The 23,689-nt window shown below is 42.2% G+C and overlaps 2 protein-coding genes and 1 long non-coding RNA gene across 5 annotated transcripts in view; 2 read left to right on the top strand and 1 right to left on the bottom strand.

The window, feature by feature from the left end:
• Positions 1 to 23,689, top strand: part of slc27a6 (solute carrier family 27 member 6) — a 74,415-nt gene that overhangs the window by 32,679 nt on the left and 18,047 nt on the right. For all 3 annotated transcript variants that reach the window (XR_006827920.1, XM_046067691.1, XM_046067688.1), the window contains one exon: positions 12,417 to 12,611. Coding sequence is in view for 2 of the 3 variants with exons in the window: in XM_046067691.1 (XP_045923647.1) it covers positions 12,417 to 12,611 (195 nt within the window). In the remaining variant the exon portion in view is untranslated. The remainder of the gene's footprint in view (positions 1 to 12,416; positions 12,612 to 23,689) is intronic.
• On the bottom strand, positions 5,866 to 9,112 carry LOC123982270. Its single transcript, XR_006827922.1, has 2 exons — positions 8,954 to 9,112; positions 5,866 to 6,751 (listed from the first exon to the last, which is right to left on the bottom strand). It is a non-coding gene; the product is annotated as an uncharacterized LOC123982270 (long non-coding RNA).
• On the top strand, positions 6,372 to 9,674 carry LOC123982268 (serine palmitoyltransferase 1-like). The gene is made up of 3 exons (XM_046067711.1): positions 6,372 to 6,502; positions 9,326 to 9,433; positions 9,516 to 9,674. The coding sequence occupies exons 1-3, from the start codon at positions 6,449 to 6,451 to the stop codon at positions 9,612 to 9,614; spliced, it is 261 nt and encodes an 86-aa protein (XP_045923667.1). The 5' UTR covers positions 6,372 to 6,448; the 3' UTR covers positions 9,615 to 9,674.

Raw genomic sequence — 23,689 nt, 5'->3', positions numbered from 1 at the left:
GTCACCTGCTGCCCCCGTGTTCCTGCTCGACACCCTCTGCTACAACAACTATTGTTACTAGTCCTATTGTTATTATTGTTATTATAATCATTAACATTTTGATTATTATCATTAACACTACTATAAATATCTATACCATTTTTCATTTAGTCATTCAGTCTATAGCAGCATCACCTTTACTGTCTGTACCTCTGTGTGTATATTGTGTAGGCTGCCTCCCTCCCCTCTCTCTCTCCTTCCATCCCTCTCTTTTTCTCTCTGTTCCTCTCTTGCCCTCTCTCTCTCTCTCTCTCTCCTTCACCCCAACCGGTCGAGGCAGATGGCCGCCCACCCTGAGCCATGGTTCTGCTCGAGGTTTCTGCCTCTTAAAAGGAAGTTTTTCCTTGCCTCTGTCGCCTAGTGCTTGCTCTTGGTGGGAACTGTTGGGCTTCTGTAAATATCATCACAGAGTACGGTCTAGACCTGCTCTTTGAGGAAAAACGCTGTGAGATAACTGTTGTTGTGATTTGGCGCTATATAAATAAAATTGAATTGAATTGAATTGAATTAAAGGGGTGGTGACGGTGCAGTGGATAAGACAGATGCCTTTAGTGTGAGAGACCTGGGTTCAGCTCCCTGCTGCAACCATCCACCATTGTGTCCCTGAGCAAGACACTTAACCCCTGGTTGGTCCGACCTCTGGCATATATGGCAATTGTAAGTCGCTTTGGATAAAAGCGTCAGATAAATGTAATGAAGGAAGTTTTTCCTTGCCTCTGTCGCCTAGTGCTGTTCTTGAAGGGAATTGTTGGTTTTCTGTAAATAATATCACAGAGTACGGTCTAGACCTGCTCTTTTATGAAAAGCGCTGTGAGATTACTGTTGTGACCATATAAATAAAATTAAAACACCTCTAACCTCTAACATGCACTTCCTGTGCTCTTCATCCTCTATCCAGCTGCTACAGTGCTATGTTAAACTGTTATGCGTCAAATGCACATATGTTATACACCACAATCTCCTTACAATTATCTTGTATTGATTGCACTATTTTTTAACTCTTACTTCTTTCCCTAGGTATTTACCCCATTGATGCTGTACGTGCTAATAGCTCTTACTAGTATTTATTGTCTCTTGTAGATCTCTTACTGTATTGACGCTTTATTGATGCTTGTTTGTTGTTCCTCAAATGTAAGTCACATTAGATAAAAGCGTCTGCCAAATGAGTGAATGTAAATGTAAATACAAAATTACATTGAAACAAAAAAAAGTGCACAGAAGAGAAAGAAACAAAAATGCACAGTCCTGTTCTAATTCATATGATCTTCAGCATTTGGCCACATGTTTTCATCCACATCACTTGTCATCTCTTGCTATGCACCTGGATAAAAACACTTACCTTTGTTCAGCTACTGTTATGTATCCACATTGGTATAATTCAACTCGAGAATGTCCCTTTTTACTGCATTGTGTATGTAATTGAAAGAACTTCAGCACCTGTATATGTCTCTGGTCAAGACTGGAATTAGCTGTGGTTTATCTGTTTTACCCAAATTACAATAAATGAGCTTTTTCTGTGTTATGTGTCAATGATATGTTTATTCACAAATGCTTGTCAGCTGTTTCAATATAGATTTTGAGCCGCTATTGCAGCAGACGTAGATGCATTATACATTTTTTAAGGTTTTGAAAATGATTTCTTCATTTCTGACACGTTATTTGCTAGCATTTGTAAATCACACAAAAAACATCCAAAGTTTTAGTATTGAATGTAAAGAAAAACTTTTAGAAATGGGTTAATTGACTGCTTATTTTATGTAAACAACATGAATTGTGTTAATTGTATGGTATGAACAATGGGGCTAACTGTGTTTAGAGTTTTGAAAATGTGACTACAGATTGGACAAAAGGATGTTAGCAGTTGTAAAAAACTAATCAAGCCGCCTTTGTGGATTACTGAGACCAGTAGAAGACATGGCAGTCCATGTACAAAGACATGCTGCTGTGTTGTCTCAGTTTCAGTGCATGGTCGTAGACGTATGTTGAGATAAAAGGAAGAAGAAATTAAACCTTAGTTGGCCTACTAAAATGAAATTCCGGACTCAACATTAAATTAGAATTGTAGATTTTCAGACAACTTTGGTCCAGAATATAAATTTTGTGATAACATTAATTATTATGTTACAGTACTCCAGGCCTGGTCAGATGTCACAGCAATTCATCAAGGTCAACGAATGCTATTGGTTGGTCATCAAACCTTGACAATTTAGTAATCAGAATCAGAATCAGAGGGAGCTTTATTGCCAAGTAGTGTTTTACACATACAAGGAATTTGCTAAGGCTTTGATAAGGTGCTACAGGTATACAAATATACAGATGACATGAATAGATGTAGAAATATATAAATATGGAATAAACAAATGCAAGTTATATAACAATAAGAAGATGAATAAAGAAGAGAGAAAAATATAACTATTTACAGAGAAAGAACGTGGCAGATATTTACATGTGCATTACTCTGGTTTGTGTTGTGCAGACGTATTGCAACCGAAGAGGATGCTGTGTGCATAAATATATAAATTGACAATATATATAAAAAAAATAAAAATTAAACAACAACGATTAACAATGTGTAATGTGCCAGGTTCGTGCATGATATGAAATGAAGTGATATTTACATGTACAGAGACATTTGTATTATTTGAAAGGGGGGAATGTCAGTGGGGGGCCCGGGCCTTGTTAGCTACAGAAGCTGTTGTGGCGAGAGGTTTTGGCCCTGACGGAACTCAGCCTCTTGCCAGAGGGGAGAGTCTGAAACAGTTTGTGACCGGGATGGGAGGAGTCAGCTGCAATCTTTCCTGCTCGCCTCAGACTCGTGGAGGCATACAGGTCCTGAAGAGAAGGAAGATTGCAGCCTTCTCTGCAGAGTGAATGATACGCTGCAGCCTGCCCTTGGGTGGGGCTGTGCTCTTTCTAAAATCCACACGACCATCTCCACGGTCTTCAGAGCGTTGAGCTCCAGACAGTTCTGGCTGCACCAGGTCAGCAGAAGGTCAATCTCCCACCTGTAGGTAGACTCAGCCCTGTGGTACTTCGTTTTTTGGGACAGGGATGATGGTGGAAGCTTTGAAGCAGGCTGGCACATGGCATGACTCCAGTGATGTGTTAAAAATGTGTGAACACGGGAGACAGTTGATCAGCACAGTGCTTCAGGGTGGATGGGGAGACAGAGTCCGGCCCAGCTGCGTTGAGTGGTTTCTGCCTCCTGAATAGTCTGTTGTCATCCCTCTCCAGGATGGTAAGAGTGGGGGAGGAGGATGGTAAGAGAGGGGGAGGAGGTGGGGGATGAGATGGTGGACTGTGGTTGGTCAGTGGTGTGATGGGGGATGGTGTCATGTCTGCCCCTTTGTCTTTCAAAGCGACAGTAAAACTGGTTCAACTCGTTGGCAAGTCATGAGTCGTTCATGGAGTGGGGGGATTTAGGTTTGTAGCTGGTGATCTGTCTGAATCCTCTCCAGACAGAAGTAGAGTCATTCCTTGAGAACTGGTGTTGGTGTCTGCGTACAGCTGTTCAGCATCTCGCACCGCCTTGCTAAACCTGTACTTTGACTCCTTAAACCTGGCCCGCCACTCCTAAATGCCTCTTCCTTTTCCAACCTCAGCTGTCTGAGCTTAGCTGTAAACCAGGTTTTGTCATTGTTATAACTCACCCTGGTGCGTGTTGGAATGCAGCTGTCCTCACAGAAGCTGATGTAGGACGTCACAGCCTCTGTATACTCCACCAGATTGTTGGTAGCTGTCCTGAAAACATCCCAGACAGTGCAGTCCAAACACACCTGAAGATCCTCTACAGCTTCTTTGATGTCCTCACCACAGGTTTAATTTCTGTCTGTAAGCAGGAATCAGGAGCACCATGACATGAGTGTTGTAAAATGTTGTAAAACTTCAGTTTGCAATTAAAAGTGTGGCGGTGGCATGGCGGTTGTTGTAACTCGACTGTAAATGCTCAGATCTGTACGCAATTTTACACGTTTAATAGGAGTCTCGCCCTGAACACATGTATGCCGACATTCACCCATAGTATGAAATTTCTGTGGCACATGTATCATGTCCAGACGTACCAAAAAGCCTCTTGGAGCGATGCCCTAGACCCAACAGGAAGTTGAATTTTATGGTTATTTTTGGATGATTTACACACTCCATACTTTAACGAACTCCTCCTAGGGATTTAGTCCAACCAACTTCAGATATTTTCTGTGCAGTAAAGTTGTAAAACGGTGAGTTTTCGTGGAACGGCATGTACATGGCGTAGCATCCAAAATCGATGATTCGTCATGAAACAGGAAGTTGTTGTAACTTCAGTCTACATGCTCAAATCTGCACCAAATTTGTAATGTGCTATAAGTGTCCCACCCTGAACACATCCTCATACCAATATTCACTTAAAGTTACAGCGCCACCTGCTGGCAGCAGGAAATTACACGTTTTGTGCTGTAATGTACTACTCCTATCAGGTTGGACATATCAACTTCAATGAAGAATTGATGAAGCCATGTTGTAAAACTTGAGAGTTTGCAGTTAATGGCGTGGAGGTGGCTTGGTGGGAAAGTTAAACTCTTCGCCATGACACAGGAAGTTGTTGTAACTTGACTGTACACGATCAAATCTGTACCAAATTGTACACATTTGATAAGAGTCCTGCCCTTCAACATTCACCCAAAGTCAAAGGGCCACCTGCTGGCAACAGGAAGTGATCTTTAATGAAGCAGCACCCGCAGCACGGTTTACCTACATATACGAAATTTTTGTGGCACAAGTATCATGTCCAGACATACCAAAAAGCCTCTTGGAGCAATGCCCTAAACCCATCAGGAAGTCGGCCATTTTGAATTTTATGGTCATTTTTGGATGATTTACACACTCCATACTTTAATGAACTCCTGCTAGAGAATTAGTCCAAGCAAATTAAGATTTTCGCTGTCTAGTCTAATCCCACTGACGAATAAAAGTTGTAGAAACAGTGAATTTTCGTGAAACAGCATGCCCGTGGCGTGGCGTCCAAAATTGATGATTCGCCCTGAAAGAGGAAGTTGTCTGCACCAAACTTTACGTGCTTGATATCTCGACAAGCTACACGTGCAAAGGCCCGCCCAACACTGCTTACAGCTTTAATTTATTTATTTATTTTTATCCTTTTTTTTCTTTCAGAATTTGCCATCCTTCTCTTCATGCTTTCAGTAAGTATTAATTTTAATAAGGGGAGTTTCACTTACCATTTATAGGCAACTATGGGCGTTTAAATTGTGGGACAAGGAGCTCACTCACCTGCGCCACATTTCAAGTTGATTGTGATTTATAAAGGGAAATCGGCGTAGGACCCGCATGCTGTTTTATAAATCTGACTATTTTGTGTGCACGCGCTTCCTGTGTTTTGTATGTATGCAACCTTTAGTAGTCTTTCCTACATACACTTTTATAAATGAGACCCCTGGAGCTTTTGATATAGACCTGTATAACAGAATCGAATTGTTTGGTCTAAATATTGAGATAATGAGAATGAGTATAGCTATAATGTCTAAAATATGACTGACAAGCTTATATAGGATGATGCTCAGTGTTTCCCCTAGGTTTGAGTTGTAGCAGCGGAGGTAAAGCGAAAACATTTTTATGCATAGTGCGTAGTATGTCTTAATATAAAACCCCAACACAACATGTCTCAGCAGCATTGCTCTTGTGTCCATGAGCATGCACTGCACATTAAAATAGCTAAAAATTTCAGTGTTTTCCCCTTAAGGTTTTGGTGGTGGTTGTGGTAGTTGTGCGACATGCAAAAGGTTTTCTCAAACCTGTCTTATAATTGTAAGATACAAGAATCAGGACTCCTTGAACATAGAAAAATCACTTTTTTTATTCTAAATGTGCTTATTCCATGGGCCTCTCTCCATCACAAAGTGAGTAAAATGGATGACTCTTCACAAATATGTGGTCACATGATCAATTTTGTCTATGGCCACCAGAAAACGAGGGTTGGCTCAACTTCCCCACAGGCTCAAATCACCTCTCCCTATTTTACTTAAGTCAAATGTTGAGGTACTTACAATTGAGTATTTTCCTTTTAGGGGTGTTTATACTTTTTCTCCCCTGAATTTCAAATTGAAATAAATGTAATTATGGGTTTTTGAGTGTCAGAAATATGAAAGGGACAGGATGAAATTAGAGGCCATAAGAAGGTTAGGGGATCGAGGAAATTCGCTTGAACTTACTGGGAACTTTTAAAAATGTCATTAGTACATTTTTATTAAGCTTCTTGGTCATGGAATTGGCAGAAAGGATATGATTTAGTTTTGTTTTTGTTATTGTTTTGTTTTTTAACTCCGGCCCACACTCCAGTACAGTAGGTGGCGGTAATGCACTATTTTAGTTGGATGCCAACCCCCGTAAAACAACAGTGAAGAATAGGAAAATAAACATGGCGTCCGGACAGCAATGGGTATTGGTGGAAATGGTGCAGGCATTTTATGAGGTAAGTTTCTCCTCTGTAAAACTGTGTCGAGTAGAGGGATTTTCTGACGTTTCCAAGTAGATTCTGCATACGTTTAGCTACACGGCGATGTTTTAATTTTGTGCTACACTGTTGATTGCAAACTTCAGAGTCAGGAAGTGTCCTTGGCCTGGGTGTTTCACACAGCGCCGGTAACAGACTCCCGCAGCCAATCGCCTGTGTTTGTTAGGAAGGTGAATGGTCATTGAAAATCCTTAGCTCCGTCTGTAGCTAGGCAGAAAAGAAGAAAATAGCATCAGAGACCACGAGCCAAGATTAATAGTAAAGCTGAATGTGAAATGTGATCATTTATGTCTAAAGTTACAAATTGTACGATGCTGTCAGTGTTCAAAATTACGGTACGTTACTACAGACTGGTAACGTACGCGCATACATTTAACGTTAGGGATGTTCCTTAAAAATCTGTACAGTTGGTAATTTAGGTAGTTGTCCTGCTTGATAGAAAAAAAGTTCATAGTTTTCCAAAAGACCATAGGCTGATTTTATTAAAGGTATTTAGCAGACACTTAATCCAGATCCTTTTACAAAACTGTAGTGTAAGTCCACTGAATTTTTATAAAATCTTTTGTCTAATTGCTACAGTTAGTGTTAGTGTTCCTGAAATGTTCTATGGGCTGACTCCAGAATTCTGTGGTCTAGTTTAATACTTTGATGGTCAACATTAACATACAAGCCAGGTTCATGACATAACTAATTCTGCTTTATTGTGACAAAGGTAATGGCACAGCATGTTTTGGGCATCACCCCTAAGCCTTAACGGCGGGAAAACCCTGTTAATATGACCTCAGAATCATTATAGATACGACTGTTCATGTTTGCCTTTTGTGTCTTCATTTTACAGCTTCTGACATTTATCTGTAGACATTAATATAAAAAATAGGCAACATGAGAAACCTCCTCCCTTCTGAGGTGCATTTTATTTGCACATTAAAATCCAAAAAGAAACGTCTCCTCATCAGCTTAAAAGGACTAGTTAGCATCACTAATTAGCTTTACTAACCTCAGCTCCTCCAGTCACCTCCTTCCTTTCTTTTCCAAAACCACTTTTTCTGTACAGGACAGAGCTGCAGGCTACGTCAGTTTAGTCTTAAGTTTGTACCTGATGTTTTCAACATTGGACAAGTAGGCAGTAATAAAATACAGCTTCCAGTTACTTTCTATAAATTGAGCTAATGTTAAGTGACATAGCAGCTCTGTAGCTGCTGTAGAAGCTTTCCTGCTCAGCTCAGTCTGAAGGATAGATGTTCACTAACTTAGCGCTAACTGGCTTCACTTTTCCAGCAGGTGGGAAACAACAGACTTTTCTTGGTCTTGAGAAACTAATACACTGTAACAGACACCGTATATTTACTGCCAGAATATTTTCCTCCGCTCGCGTTCACCGTCACTTTCTGCTGCTCAGACATCAAATACTCACTATCACTACCTCCTGATTCAGAGTTACGCTGCTCTTATCATAATCCATGAACATGTCTATTACTTTCATACTTTATAACGGAAAATTCACTAAAATGCCTATTTATATGCATGCATTTAAAGTCGGACATCAAGATATATTAGAAAGCAAGAACTTATAAACTAGAAAACTGAATCATGTAGAACATTTAAAAAAAAAAAAAAAAAAAGAATCACAACTGTTGGGCTTCTGTAAATAACATCATAGAGTATAGTCTAGACCTGCTCTTTTATGAAAAGCGCTGTGAGATAACTGTTGTTGTGATTTGGCGCTATATAAATAAAATTGAATTGAAAATTGAATTGAATACCCCAAACATCAAATAAAATAAAATCTCCACATTCTGTAGGGGAATATTTTATAATAAAACCTGAAGGAGTTATTGCTGAATGTGAATGCACCATGCATTCTTTTTATTTTGCCAGATGTGCCACCAGTAAAGTTACCTCTGACTTAAAATTCTGTGACTGTGACAGCAAATCTGGTCCTATGTTGTCTAGTCCAAGTGAAGTCTCTGACTTTTCAACTCTAATCTATCACATCATGTGTGACTAGAATGCAAAGAAAAAAAACACTGTAGTTTTAGTCTGGTTTAACTTGAAATTGAAGTGGAATGGTTTCTCCTGATACAATTAACTTTATCTGCAAAAAGATGAAGTGGTCCTAAAAGACAACTTTGGTTATTATAAATAATTAGTGATAGAAGTGATAGGAGGAGAGAGGAGAGGGACGAGAAAGCACAAGATTACCGGAAAGGGGAGAAGTTGTGTTAGTAACATGCAATAATGGGATGAGGTTGCATACAGAGGGAGAGAAAATAGAGGAGAGAGGAGCTCAGTACATCATTTTGTAGTGCTGTTCGAATGTATAGTGATAATTATTATACCCTATATAGTCCGCTCAATGTATCCCAGAATGCATTTTGAAAAGTAGTGTACAACCGATGCCCTACATACCATCATGCATTGCGCTGATAGAAAAAACAGTCCACGAACTGATCGGAGTAGTGTCCGCTGCGTTGTTTGGAACGATACACACTTTTTCCAACCCCCCTGAACTCCAGTAAGTAAAGCAACAGTAAACATCCTCTACTTATACGACACAACAAAACTCGCAACAACACTATTAACTGTCTCATTTTGATGTTGCTAAATTGTAATGTCATGTGCGAATGTTGATTTAAACTTTGTTACGGACCTAGACATTTGTTCCAAATATTTTTGTGGCTTTTTTGCTCTTGGCATAGTTACAGAATCGACAGTTTGGAACACAGAGTCCCATTCACCAATCTGAAACCAAAATAACCTTTTTATCCCTGTCTTTTTCAGGCACCCGCGTATCATCTGATTCTGGAGGGGATCCTCATACTGTGGATCATCAGACTTCTGTTCTCTAAAACCTACAAACTTCATGAGACATATAAACTGACAGAGAAGGTAAACTCAGCACAATGACTAACAAACATCACTAGTGTTTTTGTATGTGTCACCAAACAGCTGTGTGGTTGTCATGATACAGGAAAAGGAGGACTTGATCGAGGAGTGGCAGCCAGAGGCTCTTGTTCCTCCCGTTTCCAAAGACCATCCCTCCCTCAACTACGGCGTTGTCACAGGGTAAAACAGACAGAAAGCCCCTCTGCTTTACTTACTGCTTTTAAATAATAATTGAAAACTCAAACGGTCATGATATGCATGTTCTTTACAACTGTATATTCATATTGAAGTGTTTCATTACCACCAGAGAACACTTTATTTTCACACTGTAAAATGTCTTTCAATTCAGTTTTATTTATATAGCGCCAAATCACAACAACAGTTATCTCACAGCGCTTTTCATAAAAGAGCAGGTCTAGACCAACAGTTCCCACCAAGAGCAAGCACTAGGCAACAGAGGCAAGGAAAAACAGCGGGGGGGTGGGGGTGGGGGGGAGGAGAGAGAGAGAGAGAGAGAGAGAGAGACTACACAATATACACACAGAGGTACAGACAGCGAAGGTAATGTTGCTATAGACTAAATGAAAAATGGTACAGATGTTTATAATAGTGTTAATGGTAACCATTGTAATGTTAATGATTATAATAACAATAAGACTAGCAACAATAGTCGTTGCAGCAGAGGGTGTCGAGCAGGAACACGGGGGCAGCAGGTGACCCGCAGCCACAGATCCAGACTCCACAGCTCCAGAGCCAGAAAACCTGCAGGAAGTGATAGGAGAGAGGAGAGGGACGAGAAAGCACAAGACTACCAGAAAGGGGAGAAGTTGTGTTAGTAACATGCAATAATGGGATGAGGTTGCATACAGAGGGAGAGAAAGTAGAGGAGAGAGGAGCTCAGTCTTGCTCACTAAAAAGCTTGGTCACAATTGTTAAAAGAAACAAATGTTGAAGAACCCCTAAAAAATGTAATCTCATTCCATTCTGACTCACTGCTGTTATTATAGTATCTCACAAAAGTGAGTACACCCCTCACATTTTTGTAAATATTTGATTAGATCTTTTCATGTGACAACACTGAAGAAGTGACACTTTCCTAAATTTTACAGTAGTGAGTGTACGGCTTATATTGCAGTGAAAACCTAATATGAACCACCTGTGTCTTAAATAGTCAAATCATCCAAATTAAAGGAGGAAGCAGACACCCAGACACTTTAAAACACGCTCATACCAATGTTCCTGCATGTTATAGACAACTCACAACAATTCATGCTTAATTTAACTCAGGCTGCTTTGTTGGAGCTTTTAATCCCATCTCATCTTTTTTCCAAGGTCACCAATTAACATTCATGCTCAGTTTCATGTGTTCTTTACATGACTTTGTCATTCAGTTGTTACAGTGGGGCCAAAAAGTATTTAGTCAGCCACTGATTGTGCAAGTTCTCCTTAGAAAGATGAGAGGTCTGTAATTTTCATCGTAGGTACACTTCAACTATGAGAGACAAAATGAGGGGGGAAAAAAATCCAGGAAGTCACATTGTAGGGTTTTTAAAGAATTTATTTGTAAATTATGGTGGAAAATAAGTATTTGGTCACCCACAAACAAGCAAGATTTCTGCCTCTCACAGACCTGTAACTTCTTCTTTAAGACGCTCTTCTGTCCTCCACTCGTTACCTGGATTAATGGCACCTGTTTGAACTCGTTATCTGTATAAAAGACACCTGTCCACAGCCTCAAACAGTCAGACGCCAAACTCAACCATGGCCAAGACCAAAGAGCTGTCGAAGGACACCAGGAAGAAAATTGTAGACCTGCACCAGGCTGGGAAGAGTGAATCTACAACAGGCAAGCAGGTTGGTGTGAAGAAATCAACTGTGGGAGCAATTGTAAGAAAACAGAAGACCCACAAGACCATTGATAATCTCCCTCGATCTGGGGCTCCGCGCAAGATCTCATCCCGTGGGGTCAAAATGATCATGAGAACGGTGAGCAAAAATCCCAGAACTACACGGAGGGACCTGATGAATGACCTGCAGAGATCTGGGACCAAAGTAACAAAGACTACCATCAGTAACACACTACGCCGAGAGGGACTCAAATCCTGCAGCGCCAGGCGCGTCCCCCTGCTTAAGCCAGTACATGTCCAGGCCCGTCTGAAGTTTGCCAGAGAGCGTATGGATGATCCAGAAGAGGACTGGGAGAATATCATGTGGTCAGATGAAACCAAAATAGAACTTTTTGGTAAAAACTCAACTCGTCGTGTTTGGAGGAAAAAGAATGCAGAGTTGCATCCCAAGAACACCATACCTACTGTGAAGCATGGGGCAGGAAACATCATGCTTTGGGGCTGTTTTTCTGCAAAGGGGACAGGAAAACTGATCCGTGTTAAGGGAAGAATGAACGGGGCCAAGTATCGTGAGATTTTAAGCCGAAACCTCCTTCCATCAGTGAGAGCCTTGAAGATGGAACATGACATGATCCCAAACACACCGCTCGGGCTCCATAAAAAGCATTTCAAGGTCCTGGAGTGGCCTAGCCAGTCTCCAGACCTCAACCCAATAGAAAATTTGTGGAGGGAGTTGAAAGTCCGTGTTGCCCAGCGACAGCCCCAAAACATCACTGCTCTAGAGGAGATCTGCATGGAGGAATGGGCCAAAATACCAGCTACAGTGTGTGCAAACCTGCTGGAGACTTAGTTGAACTTTTGTTATTGACAAAATACTTATTTTACACCATAATTTACAAATGAATTCTACAATGGGATTTCCTGGATTTATTTTTTTCTCATTTTGTCTCTCATAGTTTTGAAGTGTACCTATGATGAAAATTATAGTAACAATCAGTGGCTGACTAAATACTTTCTGGCCCCATTGTACATGGAATACATTCTTGAAAAGCAAGCAGTTACACATCATTGAGAAATGATCAGTTGTCCTCTGTCAGATGTATTCTGCTGATGACATCACGTCCTTCTCCCTCCATCAGACAGAGGTGGATAAAGTTCACAAGGTGCGAATGGGAGTCGGGAACGGACTGCGGCAGGATGTCTGGCGGGAGTTCCACTGTCGCTTTGGAGCCATTAAAATGTGCGAGGTGTACGGCTCCACTGAGGGAAACCTTTGTTTCATGAACCACATCGGCAAGATTGGAACTGTGGGTCGCTCCAACTTTTTCTACAGGGTGAGTGCTTGGTAACCTTAAGGTGGGAGGTGTGCAATATGTGATGAGGGGGTGGAATGCCACGCAAGTACTAACTGTAAGTGCAAGACCAGAACAAGAGACTCTAGACTCCAGCATCTTCTGCCTTTTGCAGAAGATGCAAAAGGCAAATGAAAAGATACACCATGACATGTCATCCACTGCTAATTATTCTACTATTTAGACAAAGATTTTACAGTTACAGGCCTCTTCTACTTACAAACTTACAATGCATAAAAAGAGCAAATGTGTTTGGGGTTAACGTTTGCGTTTTCCCAATGGATCTTTATTGATATACATATTAATTATTTTATTATGAATCAATGCTTTTCCTTTGGCAGAGCAGTGTTAAATAAAGTCGGATGAGAGAGCTAATATTCAATTATATTTTATTTATATAGAGCTAATTGACAACAACAGTTATCTCATTGCGCTTTTCATCTAGAGCATGTGAGAGAGAGCGAGGGCAAGAGAGGGTTGGGGTGTCCAGCCAACACAATATCCACACAGAAATTCATACCCTAAAAGTATTGGTGGTACAGACGGAAAATGAATAATGGTACTCAGGCGATGGAAGATGGACTGACCCAGGTTCTGTTCCTCTAGTGATGACAGAACTATGACCAAAGATATAGCCAAATCTTTCTTTGACCTCCACTTGATTGCTGCAGGGATGAAGGAAACTTGGTTGACCATTCTCTAAGATTGTAATCTTGAGAGACCCCCCCAATCCCAAGACAAACCTCTCCCACATTGACCCATCCAAGGTCCAACTTCTGAGCAAATGACCATTGTGAGGCCCATTGATTTTTTATTTTTTTTTCCTGACCTTATGCACTCTCAAAACATCTCTGCCAAGAATCTGAAGTATGTCTGCTTGAGGATCCAGGGGTGGTAACTCATTCACAACCTTCTTCAGGTGACTTTTTTTTTTTTTGTTGCAACATATTTTTATTGAAAACTGAATCAAGTTACATGAAAATGGGCAACCTTTAAAATTTTGATTTTTAACAGAAAATAAGAAAAAGAAAAGGAACATAACCAACAAAACCACCCAGATCCCTCCCACCCTGGCTTACATAAAATTATACATACAGCAAAATATAAGAGAACTTAGTCTGGTAACATATATGATAGAAAAGGCTGCCAGATGGGGGGGAAAAAACTTGTCCGTGTTTCCTCTCATTGTGTACTTAACTTTCTCAAGTTTTAAGTAAAACACAACATCAGTAAGGCACTGTGATTTCCCCTACAGGGCCAGTGGCGGTTCTATACCAGTTTTATTAAGGGGGCCAGGCAGGGGCCAGTTGTTTTGTAAGAGGGGCCCATTCAATCAAAACATTCAACAGGAAAAACATGTGGCTCAAGTGACAATGTGGGTTCAGACATCTTTCACACTTATCCTCAACTCCTGGGAAAATAACAGATTGTCTTGCTTTTGAAAAATGGAACCTGGGTACAACCTTAATGTGAATCCGTACCGTAGACTGGGCCTTTCCGAAACTGCTTGCTACTCCCTCTCCCTACATACTTCCACTCTGTTTGCGCGTTCATGTGGAGGGTCCGCCACATTGAGTGCCATCTGAAACCAATGAGGGCGGACTGGTAGTGGGTTGTTCAACCCTGAAATGCCGAGTTAGCACCGATGCTGGCTTGTTGAAGGTGTGTAACATCCTTTGCTGCACGATGGGGGACCTTTCTTTCAATTTGCGTTCCGTGTGACTTCGCCGGTTAACATGTAGGATTTTTTATTTCAAAACTACACAAACATTGTCACGTCACCGTTCACAGGTTAACAGCATAGGCCATATGATTTATACTGAAATGTTGTATTTGTGAATGTAACGTTTTTCATATAGGCTAAGTTAAAGAGGTTCAAATATATAGGCTTTTCTTTACAATGAATATCAATCTTTTCATAAAAGAATAGATAAATTTTTTTAAATGTATAAAGTTCTTGAAAAAACTTGAATGACAAATGCTTTCAGTTTCTTTATTGCAAAAAACACACTTTTCCTCAACATTAATTCTGAATCTTAATACCACTGTTTATTTATTTATTTGATTAACGTATTATAGCGGTGAGTGCAGCGGTAACTTCAGATCCTATTTATGCAGGGGAGATAGGGTAGTTCGTCCGAAAGTTGTCGCTGTATTTAAACCCTCTGCGGGTTAGGGAGCTCAATTTGGCCTGGAGGCTGACTTTGGTCAAAGAGTTCACTCCGTGTCGGAGTGGAAGTGGCGAGGGTCTAGTTTCGGAAAGGCCCCCAGTATATAAAAATGGACGTAGCGTCTGTGGCGTCACCCGTTTGTTTCTGAAGAGCAGTTTTGAAGCTCGAATTGGGCGTAGCTGGGCGGCGCCATCTTGGAAGCGAGTCACCGTGCGTCACTCCTGGATGACCAGAAATGGGCAAAGAGGCGGGTCGTGGGTGGAGCTGAGGTGATGTGTTGCCGCCTAGCTCGACGTGACCGAGTGAACTCGAACTGCATCGGTGACGACACTATGGAAACGCCTCTGGGCGTGGCAGGGCTGAACTATGAATGAAACTACTCCAATCCTATTGGTGTTACTATAACGGTAGTGTGTGACGGCGTAACCGGAGGGGGTATATAAGCATGCCGGCACATAGGACACATTAGCTTCTTTCTATTCAGCAGGCACTATGGCTATGTTTGGAAGCTCCATTATCGTACCTGACGTCGAGACGAAGCAGCAGATCATGTCGAAGCGATTCCGACAGTGTGTCTTTCCATGTGAGCGTTTCATAACGGAGGGTGATACCCATGGGATGTGCGTCTCATGCCTGGGGATGTCGCATGCTCAGGCGGCTCTCGAGGGGGCTGCCGGCTGACGGCGCTCCCCACCAAGCCATGTCGGATGATGTCCGATTTGGTGGGCAAGGCCTACATGGCAGCGGGTCGAGCTGGTGCCAGCCTACACACAATGGCTGTCTTGCAGGCATACCAGGCTGATCTCCTCTGGGACTGTGACGTAGGGGGAGGTCCCTCTGAGGAGGACCTGACGGAGCTCCGTAGAGCGACGGACTTGGCTCTCCGTGTGACCAAGGAAACGGCCCGTTCCATCGGCCGATCCATGGCGGCTTTGGTGGCTACGGAGCGCCATCTGTGGCTCAACCTATCAGGCATCCAGGGGAAGGAGAGGGCTTTTCTCCTGGATGCGCCCCTCTATCCTTCTGGCCTGTTTGGCGAAGCAGTGGATTCTGTCGTCAACAGGTTCCAGCACGGCAAAACTCAGGGAGAGGCGGTCAGACTCCAGGACCGTGACGGCTCAGGAAAGGCGGACGCAGCCTTCATCCAGCACCTACCGCCACAACCAGAAGCACAGCGTCGTTTCGCGGGATCCCCCTCAACCAACCTGGGATGCAAGACGGCGCACTCGCCCACAGCCACCGGGAAGACTGATCTGAGGACCGTCATTCAGTCTCGGCGGGCCCGGGGGAAGAGGTCCTGAGACCTCGAGTAGGGGGAACCACCACCACCCCCCGCCTCCTCCCCCTCCCTGCCCCCCATCCCCCGGAGATAGGCCGATCGAGGTCCCCTCTCTCATGGTGGCTCCAGCAACAGGCGTTGTTTCTCCCACCGCTTCAGCGCTCGGGACGATCTGTCCGCCCAGAGGGGCGGCAGCCGGAACACGACTGGGCTCACAAACCGTGGTTCACCAGCGAGCCTTCCCTGGTGGTTCTCCACTTCAGGGCGCCACCAGGGATTCCCGCGGGACACCGGCCACCGGCCCCCCGAGGGGCTGGTCCCCTTGGCGAAGTTCGCGTAAGCTTGGCGAAGCCTCGTGAACATTTCCCCGTGGGTCCTGCGCACAGTAGTAGATGGCTACAGGCTGCAGTTCCGGGTTCGCCCCCCCAGATTCTGCGGGATGGTCGGGACTACAGTACATGCAGAACAGAGCCAGGTGTTGGGACAGGAAGTCCGCTCTCTGCTGAAGAAAGGGGCCATAGAATTAATTTCCCTGCCGGTCAGAGAAGTGTGTTTCGGGTCCCCCAAGGCTCCCGGCTTCTAAACACACCATCAGCAACTGGATCGTTCAGACTATTTCCCTGGCCTATCAGGTGCGCGGTTTGCCTTCACCTATGGCCGTAAGGGCGCACTCTACTCGAGGCATGGCGGCTTCTAGGGCCCTCCTCGCAGGGGCGTCACTCCAGGAGTTGTGTGACGCGGCTGGCTGGGTCACCCCTCACACTTTTATCCGGTTTTACAGTCTGGACCTACCTTCTGCACCTGGCACCCGTGCGCTCTCCTCCTAGTCCTGCCGTCAGGTTCTGCACGCTGGGGGCAGGCGGGGTTTCGGCGCGACCTTAGTGGGTATCTCGTTCCTATAGTGTCGTCACCGACGCAGTTCGAGTTCCCTCGAAGGGGAACAAGACACTGCGTCGGTGACGACACTATGGGAACGCCTCTGGGCGTGGCAGGGCTGAACTATGAATGAAACTACTCCAATCCTATTGGTGTTACTATAACGGTAGTGTGTGACAGCGTAACCGGAGGGGGTATATAAGCACGCCGGCACATAGGACACATTAGCCCTTTCTATGAAGCAAGGCACTCCAGGCGGGGTGAGGTGTGGCGGACCAACGCAGTGTCTCGTTCCCCTTCTCAGGGAACAAGGGTTACATACGTAACCCGAGACGTTAGCTCCCGCTAAGTAGCTAATGCTACATGCTACTCTTCCGGTGCTGTACGGTGGAGGTTGGAACCTGCGGCCGTGTTGTTACCAGTTTACGGACATTACCAGCTCACAGTCAAGGTAAGACACCGGAGAATATTAAAATAACTCACATATCATTGACATTATACTTAACAAGGTTTTAACTGCTTTTTAATATATAAATGTGGTAACGTTATTTTGCAACACTAACGTTAGATTTTGTTGAGACCAACGTTAACAGTTAACTATGAATCAGTTATTAATTACCTTAAGTTTACAATTTGAAGCAAATCAATTAACCCTTTTACATACCGTTGGTTATGAGCGGTTATGAGTAATTTAACTTATTTGGATATAATTTATAATGCAGAAATGTCTTTATTCTAACATTTTAATACATTTATTTCCAAGAGCTGTAAACTGTAATGATCAAGATGAAAACAAAAAGGGTTTGAAATGCTTCACTTTGTGTAATGAATCTAGAATATATCAAAGATTCACTTTTTGAATTACATTACGTTAGAAAATTAACTTAACACAATATTCTTTTTTGAAGGACTCATCTGTATTTACTTAATATTTAATATCACCTGAAGCATTTATTATACATTTTCCTCCCAGAGTCTCACTGTGGATCAGATCTCCCACCTGGTGCCAGAGAGCTGCAGAGACCTGGGAGTCCTCATTGTGCTGACGGGGTGGACAGATGTGGAAAGGCCTTCTCCCCTTCTGTTTACTTTGAGTTAAATACTGTCCATATTTGTATCATAGATCCATTTAAAAAAAGATATGGTTTATGGTTCTCTTGCAGTAAATTCTATATATATTAGCGCTCCCTGTCTTTACTACTTACTGAAAAGCTAATCGTATACCACAAATTAAACATGAAACATTACAGCTGAACTCTTGCTAAAGAACATCATTCTAGTGCAAAAAGTGAAAATACTCCCAAACATGTTTCACATGAAATGTTGAAAAGTAATTATGCAGTGTTTTTCTGTGTATGCAGGAGTATTTTTCCTTTCTATCTTATACTTTAAGATTAATAAGGAGCCATACACCCTGTAACCATATACTGTATAATAAGAGTGCCTTGTTTGCTGCTCTAAGTCAAGTTTAAACAACAGAATAATGTGGGCACATCCAAACCATCCTGTGGGTAAGTGCTGAAACAAAGATTGATCTGCACAGAGTTATTATGAATCCCACTAGGTGGTTTTTATTGTGACCTTGCAAACTCGGAGGTCTCAGAGCTGACCGAATGCACATGTAGCAAATAGCAGTCTATACAATGTAAACCACACAAGACCTTCTCTCGTGTCCATCGGGATCAGATGCAGCCACTTATAGTAGTATCTGACTAGTATCTAACTGAGCAGTGATTCCGTTACAGGACGTAGCTAAATCTCACATCGCCCGTTAGTAATAGTTACCGTTAACATAACATCAGCTAACTGAGAGCTGAGCCTTTACTTACAACTTCACACAGACGCCTTTTCTTCAAAGCATTCTAACCCTAATGTATAACACTAAGGTTAATCTAATAACGTTACATTGTGGCTTCTCTGTTCTTGCTGACTTGTCTTTGACTCATTAAAAGCTGCGGTTAGAACACACTAACTTACTTACTTAACGTTAATTACACTAACTTAGCAGCTTGTGGCTGCTCGTATCTGGCTAATTAGCGTAACAAGCTAAGCTAACAAGCTATATGCCGACAGTGATACCTGTTAAATGTTAACACATAAATAAAATAGGCTGCCACACGGACCACTGGTCGCTACCACTAGGGGTGCTAAAGATAGTGGTCGCTGCCACACAGACCACTGGTCGCTGCCACACAGACTACTGGTTGCTGCCACTAAGGCCGCTAAAAATAGTGGGAAGGCCCCTCTCTGTTCCTTGTCACACAATGTGTGACCATGATTGGTTTCTGAAGAGCAACTGTGAAGTCCAAATTGGGCGGAGCTGGCCGGCGCCATCACCTTCCCTAATTAAGTAGTATTATATTTCTACTAAAATGTCGACTACAAAATCGATAAATTACCTGTGAAGTGATCAAACTTTTGTAAACAAGCTTTAATGGCCTGAAAATTAATAGATAGTATTTTATTCAAGTGCATGATTGCCGTTACTGTTCAGTTCAAAAACACCAAAGTGTGAATAAGACAGCGGACCAGACTTAATCTTTTAATTTGGAACCAGGAAGGAGCAATATCATGAAGCTGCAGTACCGGAGGCTGCAGTTTCAGGGCCCCCGCAATCCTAGGAACGTAGTTCTAGGACCCTGGTTCTTTTGTGACAGCGCCATCTAGTGGAGTGGTGGTGGTAACGCACAGCAACATGAAGGAGGTTAACCCTGTCTGTTAGCACGTCGGCCGTCAATAACTTTAGGTTTAGGCACACACTCGGTGGTGGATGTGGTAAGGGTAATTGGCTTCGGGGGGCTGTAAAGAGTAACATAGACTATGTTCAGACTGCAGGCCAATGTGACCCAAATCTGATTTTTTTGCCCTTATGTGACTCAGATCTGATCTTTTTATGAATGTAAATGCTCCGTATAGCACCTTTCTAGTCTTGTTGACTGCTCAAAGCGCTTTTACACTACATCTGCATTCACCATTCACACACACTCATTCACTGAGCCTAAGTGCTCAAACAGAAACTAACATTCACACACATTCATACACTGGTGGAACAGCCACCAGAGGCAATTCGGGGTTCAGTATCTTGCCCAAGGATACTTCGACATGCAGCCTGGAGGAGCCGGGGATTGAATCGCCAACCTTCTGATTAACGGGCAACCCGCTCTATCTCCTGAGCCACAGCTGACAGTGTGAAAAGGCCAAGTCACATTGAATCTCATCTCATTTCATTACATCAAAATCTGGAAGCATTAAATGAGTGATGGAAAGGATGCGGCCTGGTAGGTGATCGCACACATATTTTGGGACTAGCCAAAATTAGCAGAATATTGGCACAACAAACTGAAATTTAAAGTGTTTAAATATAGAACTACCATGACCAGCCAGCCATCTTGTTTCTTTCTAGGAATAATACCAGAAGATGTAAACACAATAATATGACTGTTTCTGATAGCTAAGTAGATGATTACAGTCTCCTGGCTGAGGCCAAAGTCCCCGCAGTCTCACTATGGAAGAGAGGATTAAGGATGCTATTTAAAATGGCAAAGTTGTGATTCAAAAAAATGTTTTTGATTATATGGTCCATGATCACCTTATGGTTTCACATGTGATATGATGTGGGAGTCATTAAACAACTCATGTAGATGTCTTCTGTTATCTAAATCTAAACATCATGCTATGCAACTGTATTACAATGGATGAAAGTCACTACCCATCTATACAGTGCAACAATAAGAATATAGTTATAATCAGTCATTAGTAGGCTATATTTAACAAATTACTATGATCTAGATCATTTGTTACTGTAGATAGGCTATAACCACACAAACTGCAATATATAGTGCACAATAGTAGACATAATCGATAATATAATATTTAACAAAGAATTATGAAAAAGGTGTATTACAGTCGTCAGTGTGGCAGCAACCACTCTCTTTAGCGCCCCTAGTGGCAGCGACCACACCAACCAGTATCCAGCGACCACTCTCTTTAGCGCCCCTAGTGGCAGCGACCACACCAACCAGTATCCAGCGACCACTATCTTTAGCGCCCCTAGTGGCAGCGACCAAAGACTGTGGAGCATCCCGTCTCACGCCCTCGCGCGTGGTTCCAAATTAAAAGATTCTGGTCCGCTATCTTATTCGTACTTTGGTGTTATTGGACTGAATAATAACAGCAATAATGTGCTTGAATAAAATACAATCTCTACATTTTCAGGCCAGTAGAGCTTGTTTATATAAGTTTGATAACTTCAGAGGTAATTTATCGATTTTTTAGTTGACATTTTAGTAGAAATATAATACTACTTAAAGGGACTATATGTAAGTTTTTGATTTTAATAAATCAAGTTTTCATTGCCTTATTGTCAATGGCCTCAAAACTCACTCAGAAATTAAGCACACGCCTGTTTTCTCTGTTGCTTGCATCAGCCACTATTCTGCTTTTAATGTGAGGTCTCCGAGTCGGATTCAGCCCTGCGCGTGCTCCCGAGCCTCTATGACTACAGCGACGAACAGCAGCTCACGACATGCAGTCCACTAATACCATAAAACAACAAAAGGTTAATGTGCTGAATCCCATCAGCCCAAGTTAGTAAAGCATTAGTAAAGCTGGGGAAACGCAGAGAAAGTCACGTTAGCAGTTGCTAATGTTATCTGGTTGAAAATTATAACGCTTTCCACATTACTTCACCAACTAACGCCACCCATGTTACTATTCTGTGTACCACTGTTGTTTTAGCCTGCAAGAAAGGATTTAACAGCAAAAAGCAAATGTGGAGAGATTTATTTACTAACATTAGCCGATAGTAGATCTTATCTAATTCTTTGTATATTTCAGTATTCCAATGATAAGGATACATAGATCTGGATATTCCCTCATTAGATAGTAGAACCATTCAGTGAAAGATCCCTCATCCACCGCATTTTGGAACCTTTTCATTACTTGTTCAATCATAGGGCTGAAGTTTAGGTTATTGCAGATTGTTTCATTCTTATCACACCCAGGTATGTAACTTCACTGGATACCATTAACTTCTGATAGTTCACAGTCCTTAAGCGGTAGTGTAGTAAACAGATTTGTTCAAGTTCATTCTTAAGCCTGAGACAGTAGAAAACTCCTCAACACATTTAATTGCTTTGATTCATTCCTCTCTATTAGACTAAATAAATTTATCATCTGCCAGTTGAGATAATTTAATTATCTAAGGTCACTTTAGACCTACTTTGGAATCAGAGACTGTATTAAAACTTGAAACTGACCTTTTCTTAATGTCACAATCATGGTCTGCTGGCAACCCCCGGCCCCAGGTGGAGGTGTCTTAAGTATTTTATTCCAGATAGGTAGCCATCCACCTTTGCTGCCTCAAGCTCCAGCAACAGTTCTTCAAGTTTGTGGAGCTTTTGTGGATCTTTGTCAGTCACCTGTGGGAAATTCTCAAGCTTGGTGTAAAGAGCGCGTTACCTGGCTTCTGGTGAGCCATGTGTGTCTTCCAGCCTCTCCTATGCCTCCTCCAGGCTCCTTCGGCTTCTAGCAATGCTATCCAGTCAGCCTAAACATCTTCTCAAAAACAAACTCCAGGAGAAGCAGGTTTATGTTGGTGAAGTTTACTTGAGCAGTTCTTTTTTGTAAAATTGTAACAAACACAGAATTACATGTTGAATTTACAGGTATGAAAGGGTAAGTATTTTAAGTATATTGAATACTAACCGGATAACGGGCACACATTAAATTGGTATAAAATAATAGCTTATGTCAGGAAACAAACAAATGTTATTTCAGCTGCAATCACATGCCATCAACTAATAAAATAAACAATTCATCATAAACTCTAGAAATATGCTGTTTTTAGTCCCTTCCAAAAGTATTGGAACGGTAAGGCAAATCCCTTTGTTTTTGTTGTTCACTGAAGACATTTGGGTTTAAGATCAAAAGATGAGTATGAGACCAGAGTTCAGAATTCATTTCCTGGTATTCACATCTAGATGTGTTAAACAACTCAGGACATATCACCGTTTGTATTAGACCACAGCATTCTTAGGCGAGCAAAAGTAATGGAACAAATAATCTTAAAGTAAATAATTTAAAATTTGGTGGCATAACCCTTGCTTGCAATAACTGTCTCAAGCCTGCGACCCATCGACATCACCAAACTGTTGCATTCTTCATTTGTGATGCTATTCCAGGCTTTTACCGCAGCTTCTTTCAGTTCTTGTTGGTTTCGGGGTGTTTCTCCCTTCAGTCTCCTCTTAAGGAGCTGAAATGCAGCTCTGTTGGGTTAAGGTCAGCTGACTGACTTGGCCAGTCTAAAACCTTCCACTTTTTCCCCTGATGAAGTCCTTTGTTTTGTTGGCAGTGTGCTTTGGCTCATTGTTCTGCTGCATGATAAACTTCCTCCCCATTTGTTTCAATTCATTTCTCCGTAAATCGGCAGACAAAATGTTTCTGTCCACTTCTGAATTCATTCTGCTGCGACCATCATCAGTTCCATCATCAATAAATATTAATGAGCCTGTTCCAGAAGCAGCCATGCACGCCCAAGCCATGACATTACTCCACCAGGCTTCACAGATGAGCTTGTATGCTTCGGATCATAAGCAGTTCCTTTCTTTCTCCACACTTTGGCCTTTCCATCACTTTGCTAGAGATTAATCTTGGTCTCATCAGTCCATAAGATTGTGTTCCAGAACTTTTGCAGCTCATCTCTGTACTTCTTTGCAAATTTCAATCTGGCCTTC

The sequence above is a fragment of the Micropterus dolomieu genome, linkage group LG13, assembly GCF_021292245.1.
Source record: "Micropterus dolomieu isolate WLL.071019.BEF.003 ecotype Adirondacks linkage group LG13, ASM2129224v1, whole genome shotgun sequence".
NCBI lineage: Eukaryota > Metazoa > Chordata > Actinopteri > Centrarchiformes > Centrarchidae > Micropterus > Micropterus dolomieu.
This window is presented reverse-complemented; position numbering and strand designations above follow the sequence as displayed.